At 41.5% G+C, this 23933-nt stretch overlaps 1 protein-coding gene across 2 annotated transcripts; it reads left to right on the top strand.

Annotated features, from left to right (window-relative positions):
* Nucleotides 1–1613: 1613 nt before the first annotated feature.
* Nucleotides 1614–23573, top strand: LOC138970930 (uncharacterized). 2 transcript variants are annotated; one of them, XM_070343522.1, is made up of 6 exons: nt 1614–1687; nt 18091–18214; nt 18849–18960; nt 19307–19487; nt 20685–22577; nt 23221–23573. In XM_070343522.1, the coding sequence occupies exons 1-6, from the start codon at nt 1675–1677 to the stop codon at nt 23481–23483; spliced, it is 2586 nt and encodes an 861-aa protein (XP_070199623.1). In that variant the 5' UTR covers nt 1614–1674; the 3' UTR covers nt 23484–23573. The 2 variants fall into 2 exon arrangements, with proteins under 2 accessions (XP_070199623.1, XP_070199615.1); XM_070343514.1 differs by lacking the exon at nt 1614–1687 and adding an exon at nt 7182–7262.
* The last annotated feature ends 360 nt before the right edge of the window (nt 23574–23933 follow it).

Here is a 23933-nt window from a genome sequence, read left to right as displayed (position 1 = left end):
CGAGCATAACGGAATTATTGACTGTTGATTGGGGAAACGCCTTATCAGAAGCGAATGAAGGCGGGCGCAGTGGCGCAGTGGCGTGGTGGTAAGACGTCGGCCTCCTAATCGGGAGGTCGTGAGTTCGAATCCCGGTCGCTGCCGCCTGGTGGGTTAAGAGTGGAGATTTTTCCGATCTCCCAGGTCAACTTATGTGCAGACCTGCTAGTGACTTAACCCCCTTCGTGTGTATACACGCAAGCACAAGACCAAGTGCGCACGGAAAAGATATGTAACCCATGTCGGAGTTCGGTGGGTTATGGAAACACGAAAATACTCAGCATGTCTACTCAACGAAAGCGGAGTGAAGCTGACTATGCTCTCAGAGTATAGTTTGGGGAACCCAAAATGGGCAAACGAGCTCACACGTAACCAGAAAATTCTGGAACGCTGAAGAAAAAGAAGAAGAAGAAGAAGAAGAAGAAGAAGAATGAAGGCACATGTCAACACAACTGAGGTTATATAATTAACATATTTTTTCTCGCACAATAAAATGTTCAAAGGAACTGTACTGTACAATATTATTATTATATGAAGTCTGATATCGCGCGCGTATCCCCAGACTCGGACTCAAGGCGCAGGGATCAAGTGACCCCACCATCCTTTGCGATAACAATCAATCAGCCTAACTCTTAGCACTTTCAAAAAGCCCGTTCATGTCCACACCCATAAAATTAGACGTGACCAAAACCGAAACAGCACAAAAACATTCTTATTTTGGAGACCCATGTGGTTTTACCCTTTTGATCGAGGGATAAGAGTGCTCGATAAGCTTTCTTGGAAAACATGTTATTGGGTTGCTTAAAAGACCCTATTTGGACTACATTGCCTCATATCTAAAAATAAAACGCGCTCATATGCGGTCAACACACGTGCCGGAAACTGGCAAGCAACAGTAACGGCATCGGCATTGAAAACATGGATTGGGTAGAATTTTGAGGATAGCAGCGAGATTTTGGACAGAAGCAGAGTAACCGTAACATTACGGTATTTGAGTGACGCCTTACGCTACCGGAAACATCCGGTACCCGTTCACACACACACACACACACATACGCACGCACGCACGCACAAATCTGGCGGAAAAAAACACACAACACAATAACAAACCACTTGAGAACGATATAGGATTTATTTCTAAGGCTATGAGCCCAGTGCAAAGTGAGGGTGAATTTAGGGAGGGGTATTCGAACACTCGATGGAAGAGAGAGAGAGAGAGAGAGAAAGAGAGACCGTAGAGACAGAGACAGACAGAGACAGAGACAGACAGACAGACAGACTGAGACAGAAAGACATAGACAGAGACAGAGAGAGATAGAGAGACACAGCCAGACACACAAGCAGACAGACCCGTTCTCAGTCTAATTCATATAACCCATTTCCCTCTGCATGTCAGCCTAATTTTAAGGTGTCCGGAATGAATCAATGACCCTGGCCGATTGTTAGTCCACCAGCACTTCGACGAAACTGTTTTCGGTTTTCAGTTCTTCGCAAGCGCCTGTGTAGTTTTACTTTGAGATTGATATAAAACATTTGGAAGGTAACTGGGAGCGTTCATTATCACGGAAAAAACCCATTGACACCTAGCACAACAGTCTGTGTATTTGTGTGTGTTGCTGATCAAGTAAAGGCACGATGCAATCTGAAGGTTGGTAGTTCTAGCTCGTTGCACGGTAAAAATGTGTTGTTTTGTCTGCTACGTTACAAAACGTCTGTACTACTTCACGAAACCTTGTCATAAGAAAGAACAAGTCGCGTAAGGCGAAAATACAACATTTAGTCAAGCTCAGTCGAACTCACAGAATGAAACTAAGGCCAAAAAAAAAAATTGTCTGTTTAGGGTAACCCGACCGACCCTATCGATTTGGCGCCGACCCAAAAACTTTTTTTTGATTTCAAAAAAAAAAAAAAAAAAAAAAGAGGTAAAAATGCTAAAAAGAGACATTTGGCGTTTCTTTCTCTCCCTTTCTCTCTGTTTTATTTATACGTTAGTTTTGAAACATGTATTCATCAAATATAAGAAGTGAATGTTCAGCCAACATAGCATTTACACATACAAAAAAAAAAAAAAAAAAAAAAAAAAAAAAACCCTAGTACCTACCTACCGACCCTACTTTTTTTGGTCATGTTACCCTAAACAGACAATTTTTTTTTTGGCCTAAACGCAATGCAATACAGCAAGACCGTATACTCGTAATATCGTCAGTCCACCGCTCACGGCAAAGGCAGTGAAATTGACAAGAAGAGCGGGGTAGTAGTTGCGCTGAGAACGATAGCACGCTTTTCTGTACCTCTCTTCGTTTTAACTTTCTGAGCGTGTTTTTAATCCAAACATATCATATCTATATGTTTTTGGAATCAAGAACCGACAAGGAATAAGATGAAAGTGTTTTTAAATTGATTTCGAAAATTTAATTTTGATAATAATTTTTATATATTTAATTTTCAGAGCTTGTTTTTAATCCAAATATAACATATTTATATGTTTTTGGAATCAGCAAATGATGGAGAATAAGATGAACGTAAATTTGGATCGTTTTATAAAAGAAATATTTTTTTTACAATTTTCAGATTTTTAATGACCAAAGTCATTAATTAATTTTTAAGCCACCAAGCTGAAATGCAATACCGAAGTCCGGGCTTCGTCGAACAATACTTGACCAAAATTTCAACCAATTTGGTTGAAAAATGAGGGCGTGACAGTGCCGCCTCAACTTTCACGAAAAGCCGGATATGACGTCATCAAAGACATTTATCAAAAAAATGAAAAAAACATATGGGGATATCATACCCAGAAACTTTCATGTCAAATTTCATAAAGATCGGTCTAGTAGTTTGGTCTGAATCGCTCTACACGCACGCACACACACACACACACACACACATACACCACGACCCTCGTCTCGATTCCCCCCTCGATGTTAAAACATTTAGTCATAACTTGACTAAATGTAAAAAGAAAGACAAAGAAGAACATGTTGGAATGGAGTAACATGATAACAAAAAAGCGTTAACTAGCATTGTATACATCTCTCTCTCTCTCTCTCTCTCTCTCTCTCTCTCTCTCTCTCTCTCTCTCTCTCTCTCTCTCTCTCTCTCTCTCTCTCTCTCTCTCCTTCTTTCTCTCTTCGGTTTCGATCATGTACATCTTGCAATTTAACGTTAAAAAAAGATACACAGAGAAAACAGAAAAATTCGGCCATCTGTTCAGAGAAGAGAACACGTAGGAAAAGTCGGTTAGGACGTCAGGTAAAAATAATCGATAGAATAAACAAGAACAGAAAAGAAAGCGTACTTGTCAGGATTAAATATATTGCTTTGAAAATTTGATTTTGCTTTAGTTTTCTTGAAAGTATGATTGTTTTGTTCTGAAAAACTGATTTTCGAAATATATTTGCAAAGAACAAAAAATCATGATTTCAAAAAAACTAAAGCAATATCAAATCTGGAGGTTCAGACGCCAGACATTGTTTATCATGAACACCAAATATCAAAAACATCATGCCAGAGGTGGAGTCAATATTGTAAAAAAAAAAAAAAGTTTAGGAACTGTTGACACCCTTTATTAGATAATTAAATGTCTGCACATACATTACAGTTAAAGCACTTGATGACAATTCCATGAAAAAGAGCATTCAATTTCACACAGACATACCAATTTTCATAAAGAAAATAGGCAATTACAATTATTTGTGATTTTATAACGATGTTGAACGATGATATGGGTTGGTGTCCCCTTAAAGGACCTTCTGAAGGCAACCGTCAACCTTCTTCCCGCGTGAAGCATGAACCATCATGTGACCATCATGTGACCATCATGTGACCATCATGTGACCATCATGTGAACCATCATGTAAACCAACATGTGAACCATCATATGAACAATCATATGAACCGTCATGTAAACCATCATATGAACCATCATGTGAACCGTCATGTAAACCATCATGTGAACCATCATGTGAACCATCATGTAAACCATCATGTGAACCATCATGTGAACCATCATGTAAACCATCATGTGAACAATCATGTGAACCATCATGTGAACCATCATGTAAACCATCATGTGAACCATCATGTAAACCATCATGTGAACCATCATGTGAACCATCATGTGAACCATCATGTGAACCATCATGTGAATCATCATGTAAACCATCATGTGAACCATCATGTAAACCATCATGTAAACCATCATGTGAACCATCATGTGAACCATCATGTGAACCGTCATGTAAACCATAATTTGACTTAAAAGCACACTCAGCCTCCCGTAAACTATTCGTTTCTGATCACTGAGCTCCCCGAGCCTCTACATACAGTATACAAACATACTTTCATGAGGGCCCCAAAGGGGGGGGTATCATCACGATCACGGGAAGGGAAATTTTAGCTTTCACGATCACAGTTACCTTGATTTTTGTTTTCACGATCACAAACACCTTGACGAATAGAGGATCATAGAGTGATACAGCTGTGAAAAATGTACGTTGAAAATAATATGCTTTGCAATAATGCCCATCACGATCACGAAAACAAATCACGATCACGAGACTCGATTTTTTTGTCATCACGGATCACGGGCAAAGTCCCATCACGATCACAGAAATGGAAATTTCGGCAATCACGGTCACAGAAAGGTCAAAAAACGCCAATCACGATCACGATTTTAAACCCTTTGGGGCCCTCTTTCATTTGAACGCTCACCGAACGGGAACATCCTGTCTGCTTTCCGCTGAGAGTGAGACATTTTCAAAGAATTTATTTCGTGCAGTCAGAACGGATTTACCATTAGACAAATTGGAAGCCTCATTTTGGCGCTTGACCTAACTTTTAAAATCTAAATAATAAATTGATGTAGAGGTTACATGCCGAGTCTCAGTGATTATTAAAAATAATGGTCGAAGTTAGCGGATCATGAAAAATGCGAGCTTCAGCGAGCTTTTTCATGACCGCGAACTGAGACCATTATTTTTAATAATCACTGAGACGAGGTGTGTAACCTCTTTATTCCTCCTTTCTTCAGTTATTCAAAGAAAGGAGGAGTTTTTGTGCGAAAGTTTGATCGAATCCTATTCACTCAACCAGTCAACCCGCGCAGGCGATCGATTAATGCACGGTTGTATAGTTCCGTGCAAATCATTCCATTCTGTTAACACTTCTTGTCAGTTTCCCTGTTTTGGACTAAAATCAAGAACACAGATATGTTGTTATTCTGTTGTGGCGGTAACGGCAGATATTGTGTGTTCTGTTCATGTTTTGGTATCGCTTAGGATATGTTCTTTCGTAGAATGGGACCAGCAGACGAACTTTTGCACCCGTGTTCCAACGTTAAAAACTGTATGAAGTTCAGTTTTCTGGGGCAAAATAGTGTTTGAAAACGCTTTATGTTCTTTAAATTGATGAGATGTGTGCATTTGGTTGCGTGTGATCTGTTTATAAAATGAAATATTGTTGAAAACTGACCGTCGGATTGCAGTCTTTTGTCAAAGAAACTGAGTGAAAAGAAATTTGAAAGGGGAACTACAGTCTTTTCGCTAGACAAAGTATGAGAGTTACTTGCCTCGGGAATTTGCTTGTGTTGAACGTTTGTGCACGCCAGATCTGAATTCAGAAAACAACCGAACTCATAGATTTTATATGGAGATTCATGTGTTCAAGCCTGCAGTTGTTAATTTAAATGCGGTATTTTTGTATTGTTTGCTCCAGAGATGTACATTTCGTACATTAGAGCGTTCGGAACTTTTCAATCCCAAAAGTAGATCCCACAAAGTCTAGCTCCTAAACATGTGTGCTATCGAGGATACAGGCCTGTTGTTGGGTAAGTGATTTTGGTTGCTGGGTAAGTTACCGAAAAATAACTAGCCCTACAAGTTTACAGAGAGAAAGAAGCAGAGGGGGGAATAAAGCTTGGTACTCAAACATTCTTAAATCATAAAAGAAGTCTTTTTTCATCAAAGCAACATCAGTACAATTCGAAGTTTTGAAAGTTTGAAAAAAGGGAGCCCGGAAGCAGGTCACGCAAGGTAGTGTTTGCCCAAGCAGACATTTTTTCTGCATAGCCCTTGCTTATTTGAAGCCAATCGCCGCCGATAAGTTCGTGTGACTCGCAGTCGTTTGTTGCACTTTAGATTCAGAGGTACATAATAACGTGCTATTGCAGATACAGCGAGTCGCATTGAATTCACAAACTGACGACTAAATTGTGAAAAAAAGGAAAGTGGATCACACGGGTTCACGATGGCTCAGGGCCGGGTTAGATAAACCACGAAATCTGGTGTGTAGTTTACGCGAGCTAAATAGCAATGCAAACGAACTGTTTCATTTAATGCTATTTAATGCTCTTGCACGTGTGTTCCATAAGGTTAGAACTGCTTTTTTCATTAGAAGATTTAAATCGTTTTGTAAACCAGAAGCAAAAACGCAGAAATGACTTTTTTGACCCATTTGTCCGGACAGTACCTGATTACCATGCAGATACTACCATAACAGACGTGTGATTATATTATGAAACGAATCTCCATAACAGAAAGCAATATAATTTATACTCTAACAAAAATCCGTCTCAAATCCGTCTACACAGGTTCGATTTCGGGTTTGAAATTATGTCACAGCACACCATGCAGGACCTTGCAAAAACCGGTGTTTGGTTTGAACATAATTAAATTACTACATTTAGTCAAGCTGTCGAACTCGCAGAACGAAACTGAACGCACTGCATTTGTTTTGGTCACCAAGACAGTATAGCATCGTCAGTCCCCCGCTCGTGGAAAAGGCTGTGAAATTGACGAGCCAGTTTAGCGCGTTAGTGGTTACGCTGAGCTGCATAGCACGCTTTTCTGTATGTCTCTTCTTTTTAACTTTCTGAGCTTGTTTTTCCATCCAAAAATAACATATCTACATGTCAGATGTCAGTCTAATTCAGATAACCCGTTTTCCTCTACATGTCAGCCTAATTTTAAGGTGTCCGGAAGAAGGCAAAACATTGACAACAAGGATATGTATCAACGTGTGAGCCGGTGATTCAATGACCCTGGCCGATTTTCAAGTCCACCAGTACTTCACCAGTGCCGGTGTACTTTCTCTTTGAGATCTATATAAAACATTGATAAGGTAACTGGGAGCGTTCTTTAGCACGGAACAAAACATTGACACCTAGCACAACAGTCTGTGTATTTGTGTGTGTTGCTGATCAAGTAAAGACACGATGCAATCTGAAGGTTGGTAGTTCTAGCTCGTTGCACGGTTAAAATGTTCTATTTTATCTGCTAAGTTACAACACGTCTGTACTTCTTAACTAAATATTGTCATAAGAAAGAAAAACAAGTCGCGTAAGGCGAAAATACAACATTTAGTCAAGTAGCTGTCGAACTCACAGAATGAAACTGAACGCAATGCCATTTTTCAGCAAGACTGTATACTCGTAGCATCGTCAGTCCACCGCTCATGGCAAAGGCAGTGAAATTGACAAGAAGAGCGGGGTAGTAGTTGCGCTAAGAAGGATAGCACGCTTTTCTGTACCTCTCTTTGTTTTAACTTTCTGAGCGTGTTTTTAATCCAAACATATCATATCTATATGTTTTTGGAATCAGGAACCGACAAGGAATAAGATGAAAGTGTTTTTAAATTGATTTCGACAATTTAATTTTGATAATAATTTTTATATATTTAATTTTCAGAGCTTGTTTTTAATCCAAATATAACATATTTATATGTTTTTGGAATCAGAAAATGATGGAGAATAAGATGAACGTAAAGTTGGATCGTTTTATAAATTTTTATTTTTTTTTTAGAATTTTCAGATTTGTAATGACCAAAGTCATTAATTAATTTTTAAGCCACCAAGCTGAAATACAATACCGAAGTCCTGGCTTCGTCGAAGATTACTTGATCAAAATTTCAACAAATTTGGTTGAAAAATGAGGGCGTGACAGTGCCGCCTCAACTTTCACGAAAAGCCGGATATGACGTCATCAAAGACATTTATCAAAAAAATGAAAAAAAACGTTCGGGGATTTCATACCCAGGAACTCTCATGTCAAATTTCATAAAGATCGGTCCATTAGTTTAGTCTGAATCGCTCTACACACACACACAGACACACACACACGCACATACACCACGACCCTCGTCTCGATTCCCCCCTCTACGTTAAAACATTTAGTCAAAACTTGACTAAATGTAAAAAGAAGAAAAAGAAGAACATGTTGGAATGGAATGTAACCGAGTGCCGAAACACTACGATCACCTCGGGAGGCGAAGTGCAATCAAACAGGATTGAAAATGTTAGGGCTAATTTCTTAGCCCTATAAAAACTGTTATGCAAACCCGAAGGTTTCCATGAACATACAGACAATCGGAAACCACCAGACCCCATCACAAACAGATTTCCACAATCCACGGGTGTTGACTTTTAAAGGCCAACAACTCGGGTGCAGAGTCTGCTGTGAAAGGAGCGGTAGCCTCCCCTGTCACAATCGCCCCCGTTTGAATGAACTTCGTCCCGAAGTTACGAACCGGGGGACCACTGTCCATCCCAAGTTCGCAGAATGGGAACAGCACGAAAATGTTCAGTGGTCATATTATGCCATTACCTGAACATATCATGCCGAGTCCCATCCCTGCTCGCAAGCGCCAGATGTAACCGAGTGCCGAAACACTACGATCACCTCCGGAGGCGAAGTGCAATCAAACAGGTTTGAAAATGTTAGGGCTAATTTCTTAGCCCTATAAAAACTGTTATGCAAACCCGAAGGTTTCCATGAACATACAGACAATCGGAAACCACCAGACCCCATCACAAACAGATTTCCACAATCCACGGGTGTTGACTTTTAAAGGCCAACAACTCGGGTGCAGAGTCTGCTGTGAAAGGAGCGGTAGCCTCCCCTGTCACAGGAGTAACATGATAACATTAGCACGTATCCTCCACGAATCTGTCTTCCTTTTTGATGTACCTTGTCTGGTTCATATTTTACGACAATTTGAAAATGACGAAAAATCATTTGCAAACGGGAACATCATCCTAGGTGCCCATCGTAAAGAGCGAGCAATTTTTAAAGAATTAATTTTGCAGATTTTCTCAGAGACAATCGGACCGTGGTGCGTTTTGGCGCTAGACCTAACTTTTAAAATCTAAATAATAAATTGACAGCTTGTTACACAAACATTCTTAAATCATAAAAGAATTCTTTTTTCATCAAGACAAGATCAGTACAATTCGAAGTTTTGAAAGTTTGAAAAAAGAAAAGCCCGGAAGCAGGGTCACGCAAGGTCGTGGTTCTCGTAGCAGACGACGGTTTATGCCTATCGCCAGTTCCTCTGAACAGTCAAAAGCCATCGCTAGAGTTCTTGTGAACCACAGCCGTTTGTTTCGTGCATAGTCAGAGGTACATAATAACGTGCTATTGCAGATAAGCTCACATCGAGTCGCATTCAAATTACTAACTGACGACTACATTGTGAAAAAGGGAAACTTGATCACACGGGTTCACGATGGCTCAGGGCCCGTGCTGTTCATCATGTACACCTCCCCTCTGACTGACATCGTCGACAGACATTCCGTTTCCCACGAAATGTTTGCTGACGACACTCAGCTTCAGAACTCAGCGACTCCCTCAGAATATGACCAGATGACCACCTCCCTTCAGTCTTGCATTGCTGACGCTGAACTCTGGATGTCCACTAACAAGCTTAAACTTAACTGTGACAAAATAGAAGCCATTCGTTTTACCAAATCCTCCTTCTCCTCCTCCTCTCTCTCTCCCTCCTTCTATCACTTTAGGCAGCAGCACTATTGAATTCTCAGACTCCGTCCGTGATCTTGGTATCTTTCTTGATAGCGATCTCTCCATGAAACACCATGTTATGAAAGTCTGTCAGTCCGCTTACATCGAGCTTAAGAGAATTTGTTTTGTTTGTTTGTTTGCTTAACGCCCAGCCGACCACGAAGGGCCATATCAGGGCGGTCTTAAGAGAATAGGTTCTATCCGCCCATACCTTACCGAAGATGCCACCAAGACACATTCTTTCTCGATTAGACTACGGAAATTCTGTTCTCATTGGCTGTCCTCAGTCTGTCATCCATCCTTTGCAGCGCATTCAAAATTCTGCAGCCCGGCTTGTCTGCAAAGCCCCTCGGTCTCAGTCCTGTTCCCCCTTGCTTAAGAAACTTCATTGGCTCCCTGTAGAGCTGAGAATCCAATACAAGTGCTGCTGTATCTGCTACAAAATCATATCTGGCTCAGCCCCATCCTACCTGTCTGACCTGTTCACACTCTACACACCCTCACGATCCCTCCGCTCCTCTGTAGACACTAGAATGTTCCGTCTATCTTCTTTCAGTCGCAAACAGCACGGCCATAGAGCCTTCTCCCACTCTGCAGCCGTTGCGTGGAACTCTCTCCCTTACTCAATCCGACACTGCCAAACTTTTTGTTCCTTCAAATCAAACCTTAAAACACACTTCTTCACACAGTAATTTGATTAATTTTTGTTTCAATATGGTGCATTTTTGATCAGGTGTTTGAATGTTTGAATGTTTTGCCTGTGTTAGTATGCTTGCAGCTTGTATTGATGCAGTGTTTCGTTGTTCACGTGTGTGCTGAATGCTGCTGCATATGCTTTTTCGCTTTGCTTTGTATGTATATGTATGTTTTTTCATTGTAAAGCGCTTAGAGAACGTCAAGCGCTCTATAAATCTCCCATATTATTATTTAAGTTATTGAGACATCCCAGTGCACTAAGGGATTTATAGAGCAAATCGAGAAAATTCATTATTGAACGAAGCGCATAGCGCTGAGTTCAATAATTATTTTCGAGATTTGCTCTATAAATCCCTTAGTGCACTGGGATTGTTTCAATAACGATATTGTCAGTACCGCCAGAGAAAAAAGAAGATTCAAAACGCACATTTTGCAACACGCATTTGGATAGGCGTAACTGTGTGGTCAGGTTTGTGTCAGATCTACTTTTGTGTGGGCTGTCTCAAGTGTGTCGTGCTTTCGTCACACGCAAACTCTTGTTTTAATTTCTGTTGGTAAATTCCAGAGTAGCGTTAAGCTAAAAAGTGATGATCTTTCATACAGACCTCATTTAAACTCGGAGAAAGGACTGTGCTCTTAGTTATTTGCGATTCGAAACCTTCATCGAGCTTCGACAGATTGACTGTGCAGAGTGTTGCCCCTTGAATTGACTCCAAGGCCACGGTTAGCACATTTTCAAAGTAAATGTGGTATGTTTCTCGTGTTGTATCTTCACTCATCGGGGAGTCTGGTACTATATATGAACGGTAAGAATGCTCTGAACTCTACACGTATTATATCCCCATCGTTTGTTTGTTCACATTTGCCCAACATGTTAATTTGCTGCGGGGTTTATGTCGTCTGCTAGGCGGCTAGGGCAATCGAACCACTGAACTGCAGTCTCATTTCAAAAACAAAAATTGCTCGTCTGCACGCATGAGGCAGGCTGGTAATAAGTTTTGTACATGGTAAGAACGTTCTTAACCCTACACGTTTTCGATTCCGATTGTTGTTGCCTTGAAATAATAATTCGGAAACCATTCATTTACTGAACTGATGCAGTCGTATTTCAGTGTAGTCTACTATAACAGAGTCGACTTTCAAATGCTGGTCTAGCTGGTACGTTATCGGAATAACACTTGTGTTTTCTGTTTGCCGCTGGGAATTTTATACTAACTCATCATTTGGTAATGTGGTTAATAAGCTACATGCCACTAACACGGCATATGAGAAGAATCTTTGCAAGTCAAAACGAGAAGAGACCATTGTGGAAGAGACACAGCCGCTTCTATTTTTAGATCAGTGGGATTCACTGTGGCACAGGCGCCTGCGATCTGTCAGAAAAAAAAACCACTTCTGCTTTGAGCCGCAGGAAATTTATGGTTATTTTTTGGTAAAGTGGAGAATATAAGCTACATGTCATTAATTAATTCTGAGGATGAGAGTACAGTCTCGCTTTGGCAAAGGGCGTAAGAATACGCTCTGTGGAAAAGTTAGCGCACTCCAAGAGTGCGCTAACAGATTTAAGCGCATCGCCATTAGCCAATCAACTGGTTCACATCAGTCATGTGACACCAGTACTTACTGACAATTTAAGTTATTGAGACATCCCAGTGCACTAAGGGATTTATAGAGCAAATCGAGAAAATTCATTATTGAACGAAGCGCATAGCGCTGAGTTCAATAATTATTTTCGAGATTTGCTCTATAAATCCCTTAGTGCACTGGGATTGTTTCAATAACGGTATTGTCAGTACCGCCAGATAAAAATGAAGATTCAAAACGCACATTTTGCAACGCGCATTTGGATAGGCGTAACTGTGTGGTCAGGTTTGTGTCACGGATCTACTTTTGTGTGGGCTGTCTCAAGTGTGTCGTTCTTTCGTCACACGCAAACTCTTGTTTTAATTTCTGTTGGTAAATTCCAGTGTAGCGTCAAGCTAAAAAGTGATGATCTTTCATAGAGACCTCATTTAAACTCGGAGAAAGGACTATATGCTCTTAGTTATTTGCGATTCGAAACCTTCATCGAGCTTCGACAGATTGACTGTGCAGAGTTTTGCCCCTTGCCAAGGTCGACGGAAAGCACATTTTCAAAATAAATGTGGCATGTTTCTCGTGTGGTATCTTCACTCATCGGGGAGTCTGGTACTAAATATGAACGGTAAGAATGCTCTGAACCCTACACGTATTATATCCCCATCGTTTTATCGTTCACATTTGCCCAACATGTTAATTTGCTGAGCGGGATTTATGTCGTCTGCTATGCAATCGAACCAATGCACTGAGTCTCATTTCAAAAACAAAAATTGCTCGTCACGTTGCACTTAGTCTGCACGTATGAGGCAGGCTGGTAATAAGTCTTATATGGTAAGAACGTTCTAAACCCTACACGTTTTCGATTCCGATTGTTCTTGCCTTGAAATAATAATTCGGAAAACATTCATTTACTGAACATATGCAGTCGTATTTCAGTGTAGTCTGCTACGTGCTGATCTAGCTGCTACGTTATCGGAATAACACTTGTGTTTTCTGTTAGCTGCTGGGAATTGTATACTAACTCAACATTTGGTAATGTGGATAATAAGCTACATGCCACTAAAATGGCATAATTATGAGAGGAATCTTCGCAAGTCGAAACTGAAAAAGTAGACACAGCGGGTTCTATTTTTAGATCAGTGGCAACTGTGGCACAGGCACATGCAATCTGTCAGAAAAAAACCCACTTCTGCTTTAATTGAGAAGCAGGAAATTTATGGTCATAATCATTGGTATTGTGGAGAATATAAGCTACATGTCATTAATTAATTCTGAGGGTGAGAGTACACTCTCGCTTAGGCAAAGGGCGGAAGAATACGCTCTGTGGAAAAGTTAGCGCACTCCAAGAGTGCGCTAACAGTTTTAGCGCATCGCCATTAGCCAATCAACTGGTTCACATCAGTCATGTGACACCAGTACTTACTGACAATTATTATTATTATTATTATAAGATAAACCACGCAAAAATAAATTCTTTGAAAATTGCTCGCTCTTTACGGAGGGCACCTAGGATGTTCTCAAGCGGTGAGTGTTTAAATGAAAGGGTGTTTGTACTGTGTGTAAAAGCCTGACAGTATATGTGATGGTTTACGGGAGGCTTACTGTGCCTTTAAAAGCACCAGTGAACTCATACACCAACCTCGCTTTACCTACATCCGGGCTCCGTATGTTCAGAACTTCGAATTGTCCTGACTTAGTCTTGATGGTAAAAGAAATATTTTGTGCTTTGAAAATGTTTTTTCCCAAGCTGTCAACTTTGTCGTTAGATTTTAAACGTTCTTTCGAGAACCAAAACGAGGCTTCGGATTGATACCTATACGTCCACGCAAAATGAATTCTTTGAAAAATGCTTGCTCTCTATGGGGAGCACCTAGAGTGTTCAAACAAAAGGATGTCATTTGTACTGTATGTCAAAGCCTGGCGGTGTCTGTGTTCAGAAACAGGTGTTCTATGGGAGGCGGGGTGAGCTTTTAAATGACTGTTTTAACATGGGAAAAATTGTTCTTTCAAGAACTGCAGAAAATTCTAGCTTTTCATAGCCGCCGCTGTTGACGACAAGAAAGCGCAGGTTGCCCAGAGCAACGCATTGTATGCAAACCGTGTGTACAGGTATTACCTGGTAAACGATAGTAACTGGACAGCAGAGGGCAAGTAAGGACTTCTCCCTGAACGACCGCTTTTTGCCGATGCGCTCAGTTTAAAGCGTCCCGTTCACAGGTCTGACGTTGTAGTCGTCTCGCGGCTTATGCCCAAGGAATGATGCTGTAAACATCTGCACGCCTGGCGAGCCGAATTCCCACACTGTACCGTCAGTGAAGAAACTGTCAATCTACTGTCTTCGTCCCCACAATATTGGCGCGACAGTTTGTAATCACCTTATAAGAGACCTCTTTTTCTTTTCTTCGCTTTTTTTCTCGGTCCCGGATACTCAAATCGACTGTAGGGACGTTAAAAGTAAACACAATACCGTATCTCTTTGCTGTGCATGTAATATGTTTTGCTAGAACTTGTAAAAAGAAAGAGACATTTCATCACAGGGCCTGGTTCCATGGTCTTTCTTGTCTACAGCAAAACGGTTTACTTCGACAGTGCAAACACTGGTATTTATGCTCAAAAGAAAGAGAACATTAATAATCGGTGTTTTCTACATTCTCACGAGAGAATTTATGAACAGAAACTAGAGATAAAATCAAAGAGACGTATCATTCTGTTGATCGCCACACACAGTTCTGATATATCTGTGTCGTATTTCAAATGTGTGTAAGGCGATCTGATTACTAGCTTGTTCATCTATTAGAATCCTTTTAATGAAAACTGAAAAAATCCACATTGATACAGGAATGGAAAATGGTGATAAATTTGATTCAAGAATTGAAAATCGTTATAAATTACGTAAATTGTTTTTGTTTTTTGATGTCAAGTAAATCGAACACAAAGTAAGTAAGCATTTACTAAAAGAACATCTTATAACTGGTAAATGCTAGTCACTTGTGTCTGTAATACGACAATCGACAGTAGAAGCAGAATCAACCGGACAAAGTTAGCAGAACGAAACTAATGGAAAAACGAGTATGTAACACGGACTTTAGTAGAAGGCACAATGCTGCCCTTATCTTTATAGGTCAAGGTTATGAGCGAAGCCAGTACTCGCACGCACACATACACACGCGCCCCTGTGCTGGCTAGCAGCGTGTAGAATTTCAAACAGTTGATAAGGCCTGGCGCTCACCTATGTAACTTCAGCAGGACACTGAAACGACGCACTGCAGATTATCCCAGCCCGCTACACGTTGCGTGAAAGGAAAACAGGCCAAGTACTCGTCATCATCCCTATCACAGCATTAATGATATGCAGTGCGTCGTCTGTGCCGCTGAAACTGCGCAGGTATATTCTGCCCTGAAGCAGAATGTGCCAAGGGCTTTTTTCGCTTTCCTTTCTTTCTGGGTTGTAGATTCTCTCTCTCTGTCTCTGTCTCTCTCTCAAGTGAGCGCATGTGTGTGAGTGTATGTGAGTGTATGTGTGTGTGTGTGTGTGTGTGTGTGTAGGGGTGTGTGTCTGTGTATGTGTGTGTGTGTGTGTGTGTGTGTTTGTTTGTGTGTGTGTGTGTATGTGTGTATATGTAATAATAATAATAATAATGCAAACTTTTATAGCGCTATTCTAGAAAAAATGTCTACTCTTAGCGCTTTACAATACATACATCGACCAAGCATACTATACACGTACAGGCAAAGAAACCGACCAAACATAACCAACAAACTATACATGCACAGGCAAAGAAAGCGACCAAACATACAATACACGCACAGGCAAGATAACGACCAAACATAAACAAACATACTATGACCAAACATAACCAACATACTATACGCGCGCAGGCAAAGAGAACAATCAGCACATGTAATAATTACTGACAACTAATAATGCAGGCATACAATGACAGTCCAATACACAGCCTAAGCACAAGAACCACAGTAGGCTTCTATATAAAAACGTGTCAACGGTACTATTTACACACACACACACAGTGCTGACACAAAGCGCAGAAAATATATATACACGTTATTTTAGGCGCTAGGTAGGGGGTGAGGTGGGGCGGGATAGGGTGGGTGGGGAGATGCTGGGGGGGAAATCACTTGCGCTGAAAGAGGTGTGTTTTGAGATTTGTCTTGGGGGGGGGGGGGTGGGGGTGTCTGTGTATGTGTGTCACAGTGTATATATCTGTGCCACGTGTCTCTGTCGGCCCTGTCAGTTGCAGGAGGAGCGCGTAAAAGGGAGTGCCCATTGCTTGAGAACATTTCTGGAAATGAAAATGTAATGAAACCCGAAAATGTTGCGGTTTGTCGGTTGGCTTGATATTTATTATTCGTATCATTTTTAGTATTTGATGTGACTTCCACAAGAACCGAAAACGCTGAAATGACTTTTTCGACCCATTTGTCCAGACAGTACCTGATTACCAGATACTATCATAACAACCGTGTGTTTATATTATGAAACGAATCTCCATTACAGAAAACAATATAATTTATACTAAATCCGTTTCAAATCCGTCTACACCGGTTCGATTTCGTGTTCAGATGAAATTATGTCACCTTGCAAAAAACCGATGTTTGGCCGGTTTGAACATAATTATGGTTATTCAAATGAAAAACGCTGTATTTGGCTATAGTCTTTTGCAGACTGTAAATTATCAGTCTTAGTTTAACCGTGGTCCTACTTTTCCACCTCTGACAGCGGTGAACCTTGCATAGAAAAAAAACCTTGCTTCCCTTTTTATGTTGATTTGATTGATTCGCGGACTTTATCATTGCATCACTGCGTGCCTAAAGTACAGGAAAGAAAATGTCTTTTGGAAGTCATAAGAATAAGAACAAGAGACTGCAGAAGAGAATATCAAGAACAAGATAACAATGAAAACGTACTATCCAAAAAAACGAACAATAAAAATACGAATAAGAATAGTCGTATTTGTATTGTTCGTGAGTACATTTTTACATTTAGTCAAGTTTTGAGTAAATGTTTTAACGTAGAGGGGGGAATCGAGACGAGGGTCGTGGTGTATGTGTGTGTGTGTGTGTGTGTGTGTGTGTGTGTGTGTGTGTGTGTGTGTGTGTGTGTGTGTGTGTGTGTAGAGCGATTCAGAGAAAACTACTGGACCGATCTTCATGAAACTTGACATGAGAGATCCTGAGTATGGTATCTCGAGAAAAAATTTTCATTTTTTTGATAAATGTCTTTAATGACGTCATATCCGGCATTTTGTAAAAGTTGAGGCGGCACTGTCACACCCTCATTTTTCAATCAAATTGATTGAAATTTTGGCCAAGCAATCTTCGAGGAAGGCCGGACTTTGGTATTGCATTTCAGCTTGGAGGCTAAAAAATTATTAATGACTTTGGTCATTAAAAATCTGAAAATTGTAATTAAAGTTATTGTTTTATAAAACGATCCAAAATTACATTTATCTTATTCTTCATCATTTTCTCATTCCAAAAACATATAAATATGTTATATTCGGATTAAAAACAAGCTCTGAAAATTAAAAATATAAAAATTATGATTAAAATTAAATTTCCGAAATCGATTTAAAACAATTTCATCTGATTCCTTGTCCGTTCCTGATTCCAAAAACATATAGATATGATATGTTTGGATTAAAAACACGTTCAGAGAGTTAAAAAGAATAGAGATATAGAAAAGCGTGCTATTCTCCTCAGCGCAACCGCTACCGCGCTTTTCTGGATTGTTAATTTCACTGCCTTTGCAACGAGCGGTGGACAGACGATGCTACGAGTGTACGGTCTTGCGGAAAAAATGCAATGCGTTCAGTTTCATTCTGTGAGTTCGACTGAGCTTGACTAAATGTTGTATTTTCGCCTTACGCGACTTGTTATTGTTATCTTGGACTTCATACGGTTAAAATCACCAGAAATCGTCTCCAAAACGGCATGTTATATACAACATCTTTAATCTCTCCAACAGAACAAGCAAGTAGCGGGACAGACTCCGACCAAGGGCCGTGCGAAGAGCAGCAGTTCATGGAACGCCTGCAAACATTCCCCAACCTCTTCTTCCAGGACTGCGCCAAGAGAGCGTCGAAGAAAACGTGATTAGTGATAAATGATACCGATGCATGCACAGCCTGGCGGTGACCTTACGATTAATTTTTTTACGGCTGATATGTTGAAGTCACCGAGACAAACTTTGTTCTCGACATCCTTTGTCGAACCTCGGGAGTCGGACATGCAGAAGAAGTGCCAGAATGTTTACGTGACACCATTATTTACATTATATATGACTTAAATAAAATCAACTTTGTTTTGCTTTTGACTTTAGACATTTCACTTTGAAAAGGAGGGTCAAAAAGAGATGTCTCGTTGCTGTTGTTTTTAATCGATATTGTATGTCTTTAAAGCACGAGACATAGGCAGACTAAAAAGAAATGTCAAATAAGGTTATATTGCTTTTATTGATTTGAAATGGCATACGCCTGCTCGATATTGTAGAAATAGTCACGAAAGGATTCATTCCTCTAACTTATTTCAAATAAGGTTATATTGCTTTTATTGATCTAAAATGGCATACGCCTGCTCGATGCTCTAGAAGTAGTCACAAGAGAAGGATTAATCTAATTAACTTAACATGCTCGATCGAGTAGGTTCACTCTAGAGGAAATGGAGGGAGAGGAGGGGGTCGGGGGTTGCTGGACATGAAACAACGGTGTGCCTTGTGGTCCACAGACTGACGGCCACTCTACTGACCATCACTGACCAGCAGAGTCGGCGTGAAGCAGACGACCATCGCTCGCAAAACATTGCCACCCTGCTGCATTGGATCCTCGGTGACTCACAGGTAATTTGCTCTTCATATACCGTACTTCGTGTCACAAACAAATGGACAGATACGTTTAAGTGCCGATCTTTGTGATGAGGCCGTTTTTTGTAAAACCAGTTATATGAATGAAAAGGCCATTCATTCCCCTACAATATTTAGAAAACAGATTGGTTTTACATAAGGTAGTGTCTGTACAAATTGAACCTACAACAAAGACACCACCCAAAATCAAATTTACAAAAGTAAAGCTCCGCGTTAAAATCGACACAAAATCAGAACAGCTAAAACGGAACAAGTTTTGCATGTCTTTGGAAAGAAAAATCAATTTTGTATTCAAACCAGTCAGTTTTGTTCACCTTCTCAGGAAGCAAAAACAAGTGCGGTGAAAGCAGTGGAAGATGAAGGCAGCAGCCTTCTGGCACTGTCCAACTGGGCCTTCATTCTGTGGCAGAGAGGGGAGACAAATCAGGCCACACAACAGCTGCAGAAGCTGGAGATACTGAGAGGTGGCGATCCGCTGCTCTACGAGGATCTTGAAATAGCCGGTGACAACTATTGTATTGTGGTAGGGGGAGGGTCCCTGATATGAACCACCTCAAACTAACAGTGCTGGAGCGCTCAAAACAATTTCATTCGCTGCATGTACCCTGTTTGGACAACTTACACATGTCAAAACAGTTGCAGACTAGTATACAAACCACAAAACCGTAATGCCCCCCCCCCTTTTCTAACACTTTTAGCAGCTTCATTCTAAATGTGTCGCTTAAAACGGACTAGTTTCTGTCTATATACACAGTTGTTAACACACAAAGTGTGCTATGCATGAAAGCCAAGACTGTAAATGTTATATTTTAGCAGTGTTGGCCCCGTTCTCCCAGCGCAAAAGAAACAAAAAGCAAAATCTCAAAGTATGTGTGTCCCCCAATAGTGACCACCTTCAACAAATTCAAGAAAATAAAAAAAAATAAAGACTGGTTTCAGTAATGCATTAAAAAGCTTGTTGAAAATAACCTATAACTGGCCATGAAGCATGAAAAGCAACATACCAAACAGTATTCTTTGCGCGAAAGTAGATAATTTCATTTATTTTCTGTGTTTCTTTAGTTTCCTGTTTTGCTTCAAATAATGTTCTTATGGAACCCCCTATCCCCCCAAAAACAACACCCAACAACATCAAAACTGATTCATATTTGAATTAGTCTGAATCGCACACTTAGTTTTGTCATATTATTTTGGAGTGTAGGGTGCTTTTAACCATGATTAGTGAAAGCCTCTTCACTGGTCCTGTTTTCTGGTTTCACCGAGGCTCCCAAAATGGACCAGTTGTGCATTTTTCTATATTTATTTTTGCTGATTGTCTATCAAAGGGAATTTGCTCTAATTAGGTCTAACGGTTATGGAACAACTAAAATGGAAGAGAAGTGGTCCATATTCGGGGCCCTTTCCCTTACTTGATAGTAGTAATTATGATCTTTTTATAGTGCAAATTCGCAAATCGTCTTTGGATAGAATTTGATTGCATAATTAATATTATTCACACATAATTATATTATGTTATACATGTTATATATACATATGCAAATAACATTGTATTCCTATTATCAGTCTTTACGCATTGTAAGTCGTGAAAAACAATGGGTGGTTTACAACAACAAAAAACAAGAACAAAAAAGGATTGTTTCTCAACAAACTATGATACTTTTTTGTTATATAGTATATTATATGCATGTTTCACATCGCAGCCCAGTCGGAGGTGCTGTACCTGTTCATCAAGCTGGGACACCTGTTCAAACCCTACGCCATAAGCAAGCTTCACGAGAAGCTGTTGCAGCGACGGCCGGACAACGCGCACTTCAAGTACTACCTGGCTCTCACTCTTAAACGCTATACTCACCCATTCTACATGGCCCGACACCCTCAGATCGACTTCAGTCCGGCCATCCGCAGTGCCATGAAGTTGTTGGTTGAGATCAAGGACCGGGAAGACCTCAGCGGGGACCTCAGGGGCATGGCGGCTGCAGCACTGGGCGAGATCCTGAGCTGGCAGAGCGATAAGGTCCTCAGGGCTGTCGTAGATGAGGAGCAACGATGTCTGGGACTGGAGACCTCACAGTGCTTCGAAGATGCTCTCCGTCTGGCTGACCACAACCAAGCGCTTCTCGTTAGAGCTGGCAAATACTACTCCTTTCATGGAGATCTTCCAAGGTCGAAGGAGCTTCTGGAGAAAGCTGTATCCATCCGTCCAGAGCCCAAGGCACACCACCGGCTGGGAGTCACGTTGAAAGAGCTAGCGCTGCAAGCAAAGAGAGGCAGTCCGCAGTCTGGCCGTTCCAGTGGAGCTAGCCCGCATGGACATGGCGACTGGCGACAACCTTCCAGAAGTGTAAACAGAGGTGGAGGCAGAGGGGGAGGATGGGGAAGTAACCAAGGCAACTGGAGCAATGGAGGCAGGAATTGGAGAAACGTGTCAACCTCAACAACAGGCGGTCCCAGCCTTTCCAGGGACGACAGGTACGTCCAGGAAGCCATGGATCACTTTCACAAGTCACTGGAGCTTTCAGTCGGGGAGAATTTTCCTGACCTCAATGAACTTGCCTTGCTTCACATTGCTCTTGGTGAGTACGATGAGGCGCTGTCAAGATCTTTACAGATACTAACTCTTTGTCCTGTCACCGTGCTTAACATCAGCCAGGCCACGCAGCACGCCAGTCTAGCCTGGAAGAAAATAGCAGAGACGGAGGAGAACAGCAGTAATCGCAGAAATCTTCAGGAGCTGAGCGACTTCTGTCTGAGCCTGACCTTGATCAACCGTTGCTATTTCTTGATGCAAACGAAAGATACAACCAGACTCAATAAAGATATCTGGCTCTCCCTGCACTCCCTGTACACAACTGTAAAGCACGAACCTTTCCAAAGCCTGAAATCGAAGACTTTCATGGATGAAGGCGTGTTGCTGAAGATAATGAAGAACAACATGGATTCTCTCCCAGTCCTCCGAGACCTCACCGGGAGTCAAGCCGAGGACGCTGGGAAGCTGAAGGCAATGATGGAGGGATACGTGAGAGACCGACGTTACGCAGACGCCGTGCTGCTTCGCAGCCTGCTGAAGCTGACACAGCAGAGCCCCCTGCTGGATGACAGGGTCATGGCCGACCTGGACCTTCGATTGCACTTGCTGCTGGCTCAAGACCGTCTGACGAAATGCGTAGGAGAGAACCCTAAGGGAGAGGACATTAACACATTTGCTGCAAAAATGTTGTTTGAGCGTGTCTTTGACAACGTCTTTAGTCCAAGAGTTGCATCGACCACCGAAGACCTGGCCGTGGGTGTGGCTGAAGGCGACCATGCTGTGCAAGAGGTGGATGGTCCTCCCGTCTCCTCTCTATTGTTGTCCTCCCCGCCCGAGAACATTCCCAACGACCCTTGGTCTCCAGAGCTGGATGATGACGTTAGCCAGACGGTGAAAATCCTTTTACTGCATGATCACCATGACGAAGATGCGGCGCGTGACGTCACAACTCTCCGTGACATACTACAGGAGATCTGCGGCCTGATGACGTCAGTCGTTACAGACGAGGCTCTGCTGTCGTCAGACGAGGGAGCGCCGCTGATGCTAGTCGTTGTGGAAAACAAAGGTGAGGTTCAGCTCATACGTATTTTTCCGTTTACCTGTCAATAAAACTGATTAAATCTGTGAATTTCAATTATTTAGGAAGTTAAAAAATACTTTCGGGCGTTTTTAATCGGCGCTTTCTTATCTTAAGTCTGTTGGATGAGGACCGGAGAAAACAGAAGTATTGTCATTCTCCTGATGAGTCGACTTGTAAATTGCTTAGTTAGTTAGTTAGTTAGTTGTTGCCTTTTGGGTCCAGCGGACCATATAGGCCAAATCAGGACCCCTGTAAATAGCTTGTATGACCTGCAGATTTTTTGGTTGTACAAACAAAGGACCTAGCTATAAATAGCATCCAATAGATATATTTTCATTCAGCTCTTCTGTGCGTTTAATAAGTCATGTGTTCTTTCTATTTGTTTCGGCCCTGTTCTGCTCGCGTTTGTATTCAATGTGTACACATATGCGCGCGCTTTCTCTCTCTCTCTCTCTCTCTCTCCCAACACAAACACAATAACACACAGGAACGCACACGCACCACCACCACCACCTTCCCCACCCCACCTCCCACGACCCCACCAACCCCATACCTCTGTCTACACACACCACCATAACACCAACCCACCACCACATCACAATACAACAGTCTCTCTTGCTCTTTACAGGTATCTCACCGGAGTTTTCAGCGCTGATTGACCAAGCCTGGCGCCATGCCTCTGGACCACGTCCCTCCTCCCTCCTCTCACTGACCCTCAACTCCGCCACTCTGCCTGATGCTCTTCGAGGTCATCGTTTCTTTACCTGCTCCTCTCGGCTGCTGGGTCAAGGTCAGCAGGGGTCAAGGTCAGAGGGCGGGGCGCGCGCCGTCTACGAGCTGTTCTGTCGTCTGGTGGGTCTTCCCATGGAGTCTGGCACTGGTGAGATTTGAGTGAGGAGGTATGTTCGTGATGACGTCACCACCAACGCTACCATACCAGGCTTACTATCGTTGGCACAAAGGGTCAAAAATCCAAAAAATAAGGCCTTAAATGAATAAGGCCTTATTTCAGGAAATAAGGGCTTATTTTCAAGAAATAAGGCCTTATTTCTAAAATAAGGCCTTATTTCTAAAATAAGGGCTTATTTTTTTATGGGCTTATTTTTTTAAGGCCTTATTTTTTTAAGGCATTATTTTAAGATAAGGCCTGACCAGAAATAAGGCCTTATTTTTGTAAGGTCATATTGGAAATACGGCCTTATTTTTGCGCCTCTCAGTTGTATGATGGTACACACAGAGAGAGCGGCGTTAGAGAGAGAGAGAGGAGTGACACAGACAAACAGACGGACTGACAGACAGATAGACAAATAGACAGACGGACTGACGAACGAACTGACGGAC

This window comes from Littorina saxatilis, linkage group LG1 (genome assembly GCF_037325665.1).
Source record: "Littorina saxatilis isolate snail1 linkage group LG1, US_GU_Lsax_2.0, whole genome shotgun sequence".
In the NCBI taxonomy this organism is placed as follows: domain Eukaryota; kingdom Metazoa; phylum Mollusca; class Gastropoda; order Littorinimorpha; family Littorinidae; genus Littorina; species Littorina saxatilis.
The sequence above is the reverse complement of the archived record's forward strand: the minus strand, read 5'-3'. Positions and strand labels throughout refer to the sequence as shown.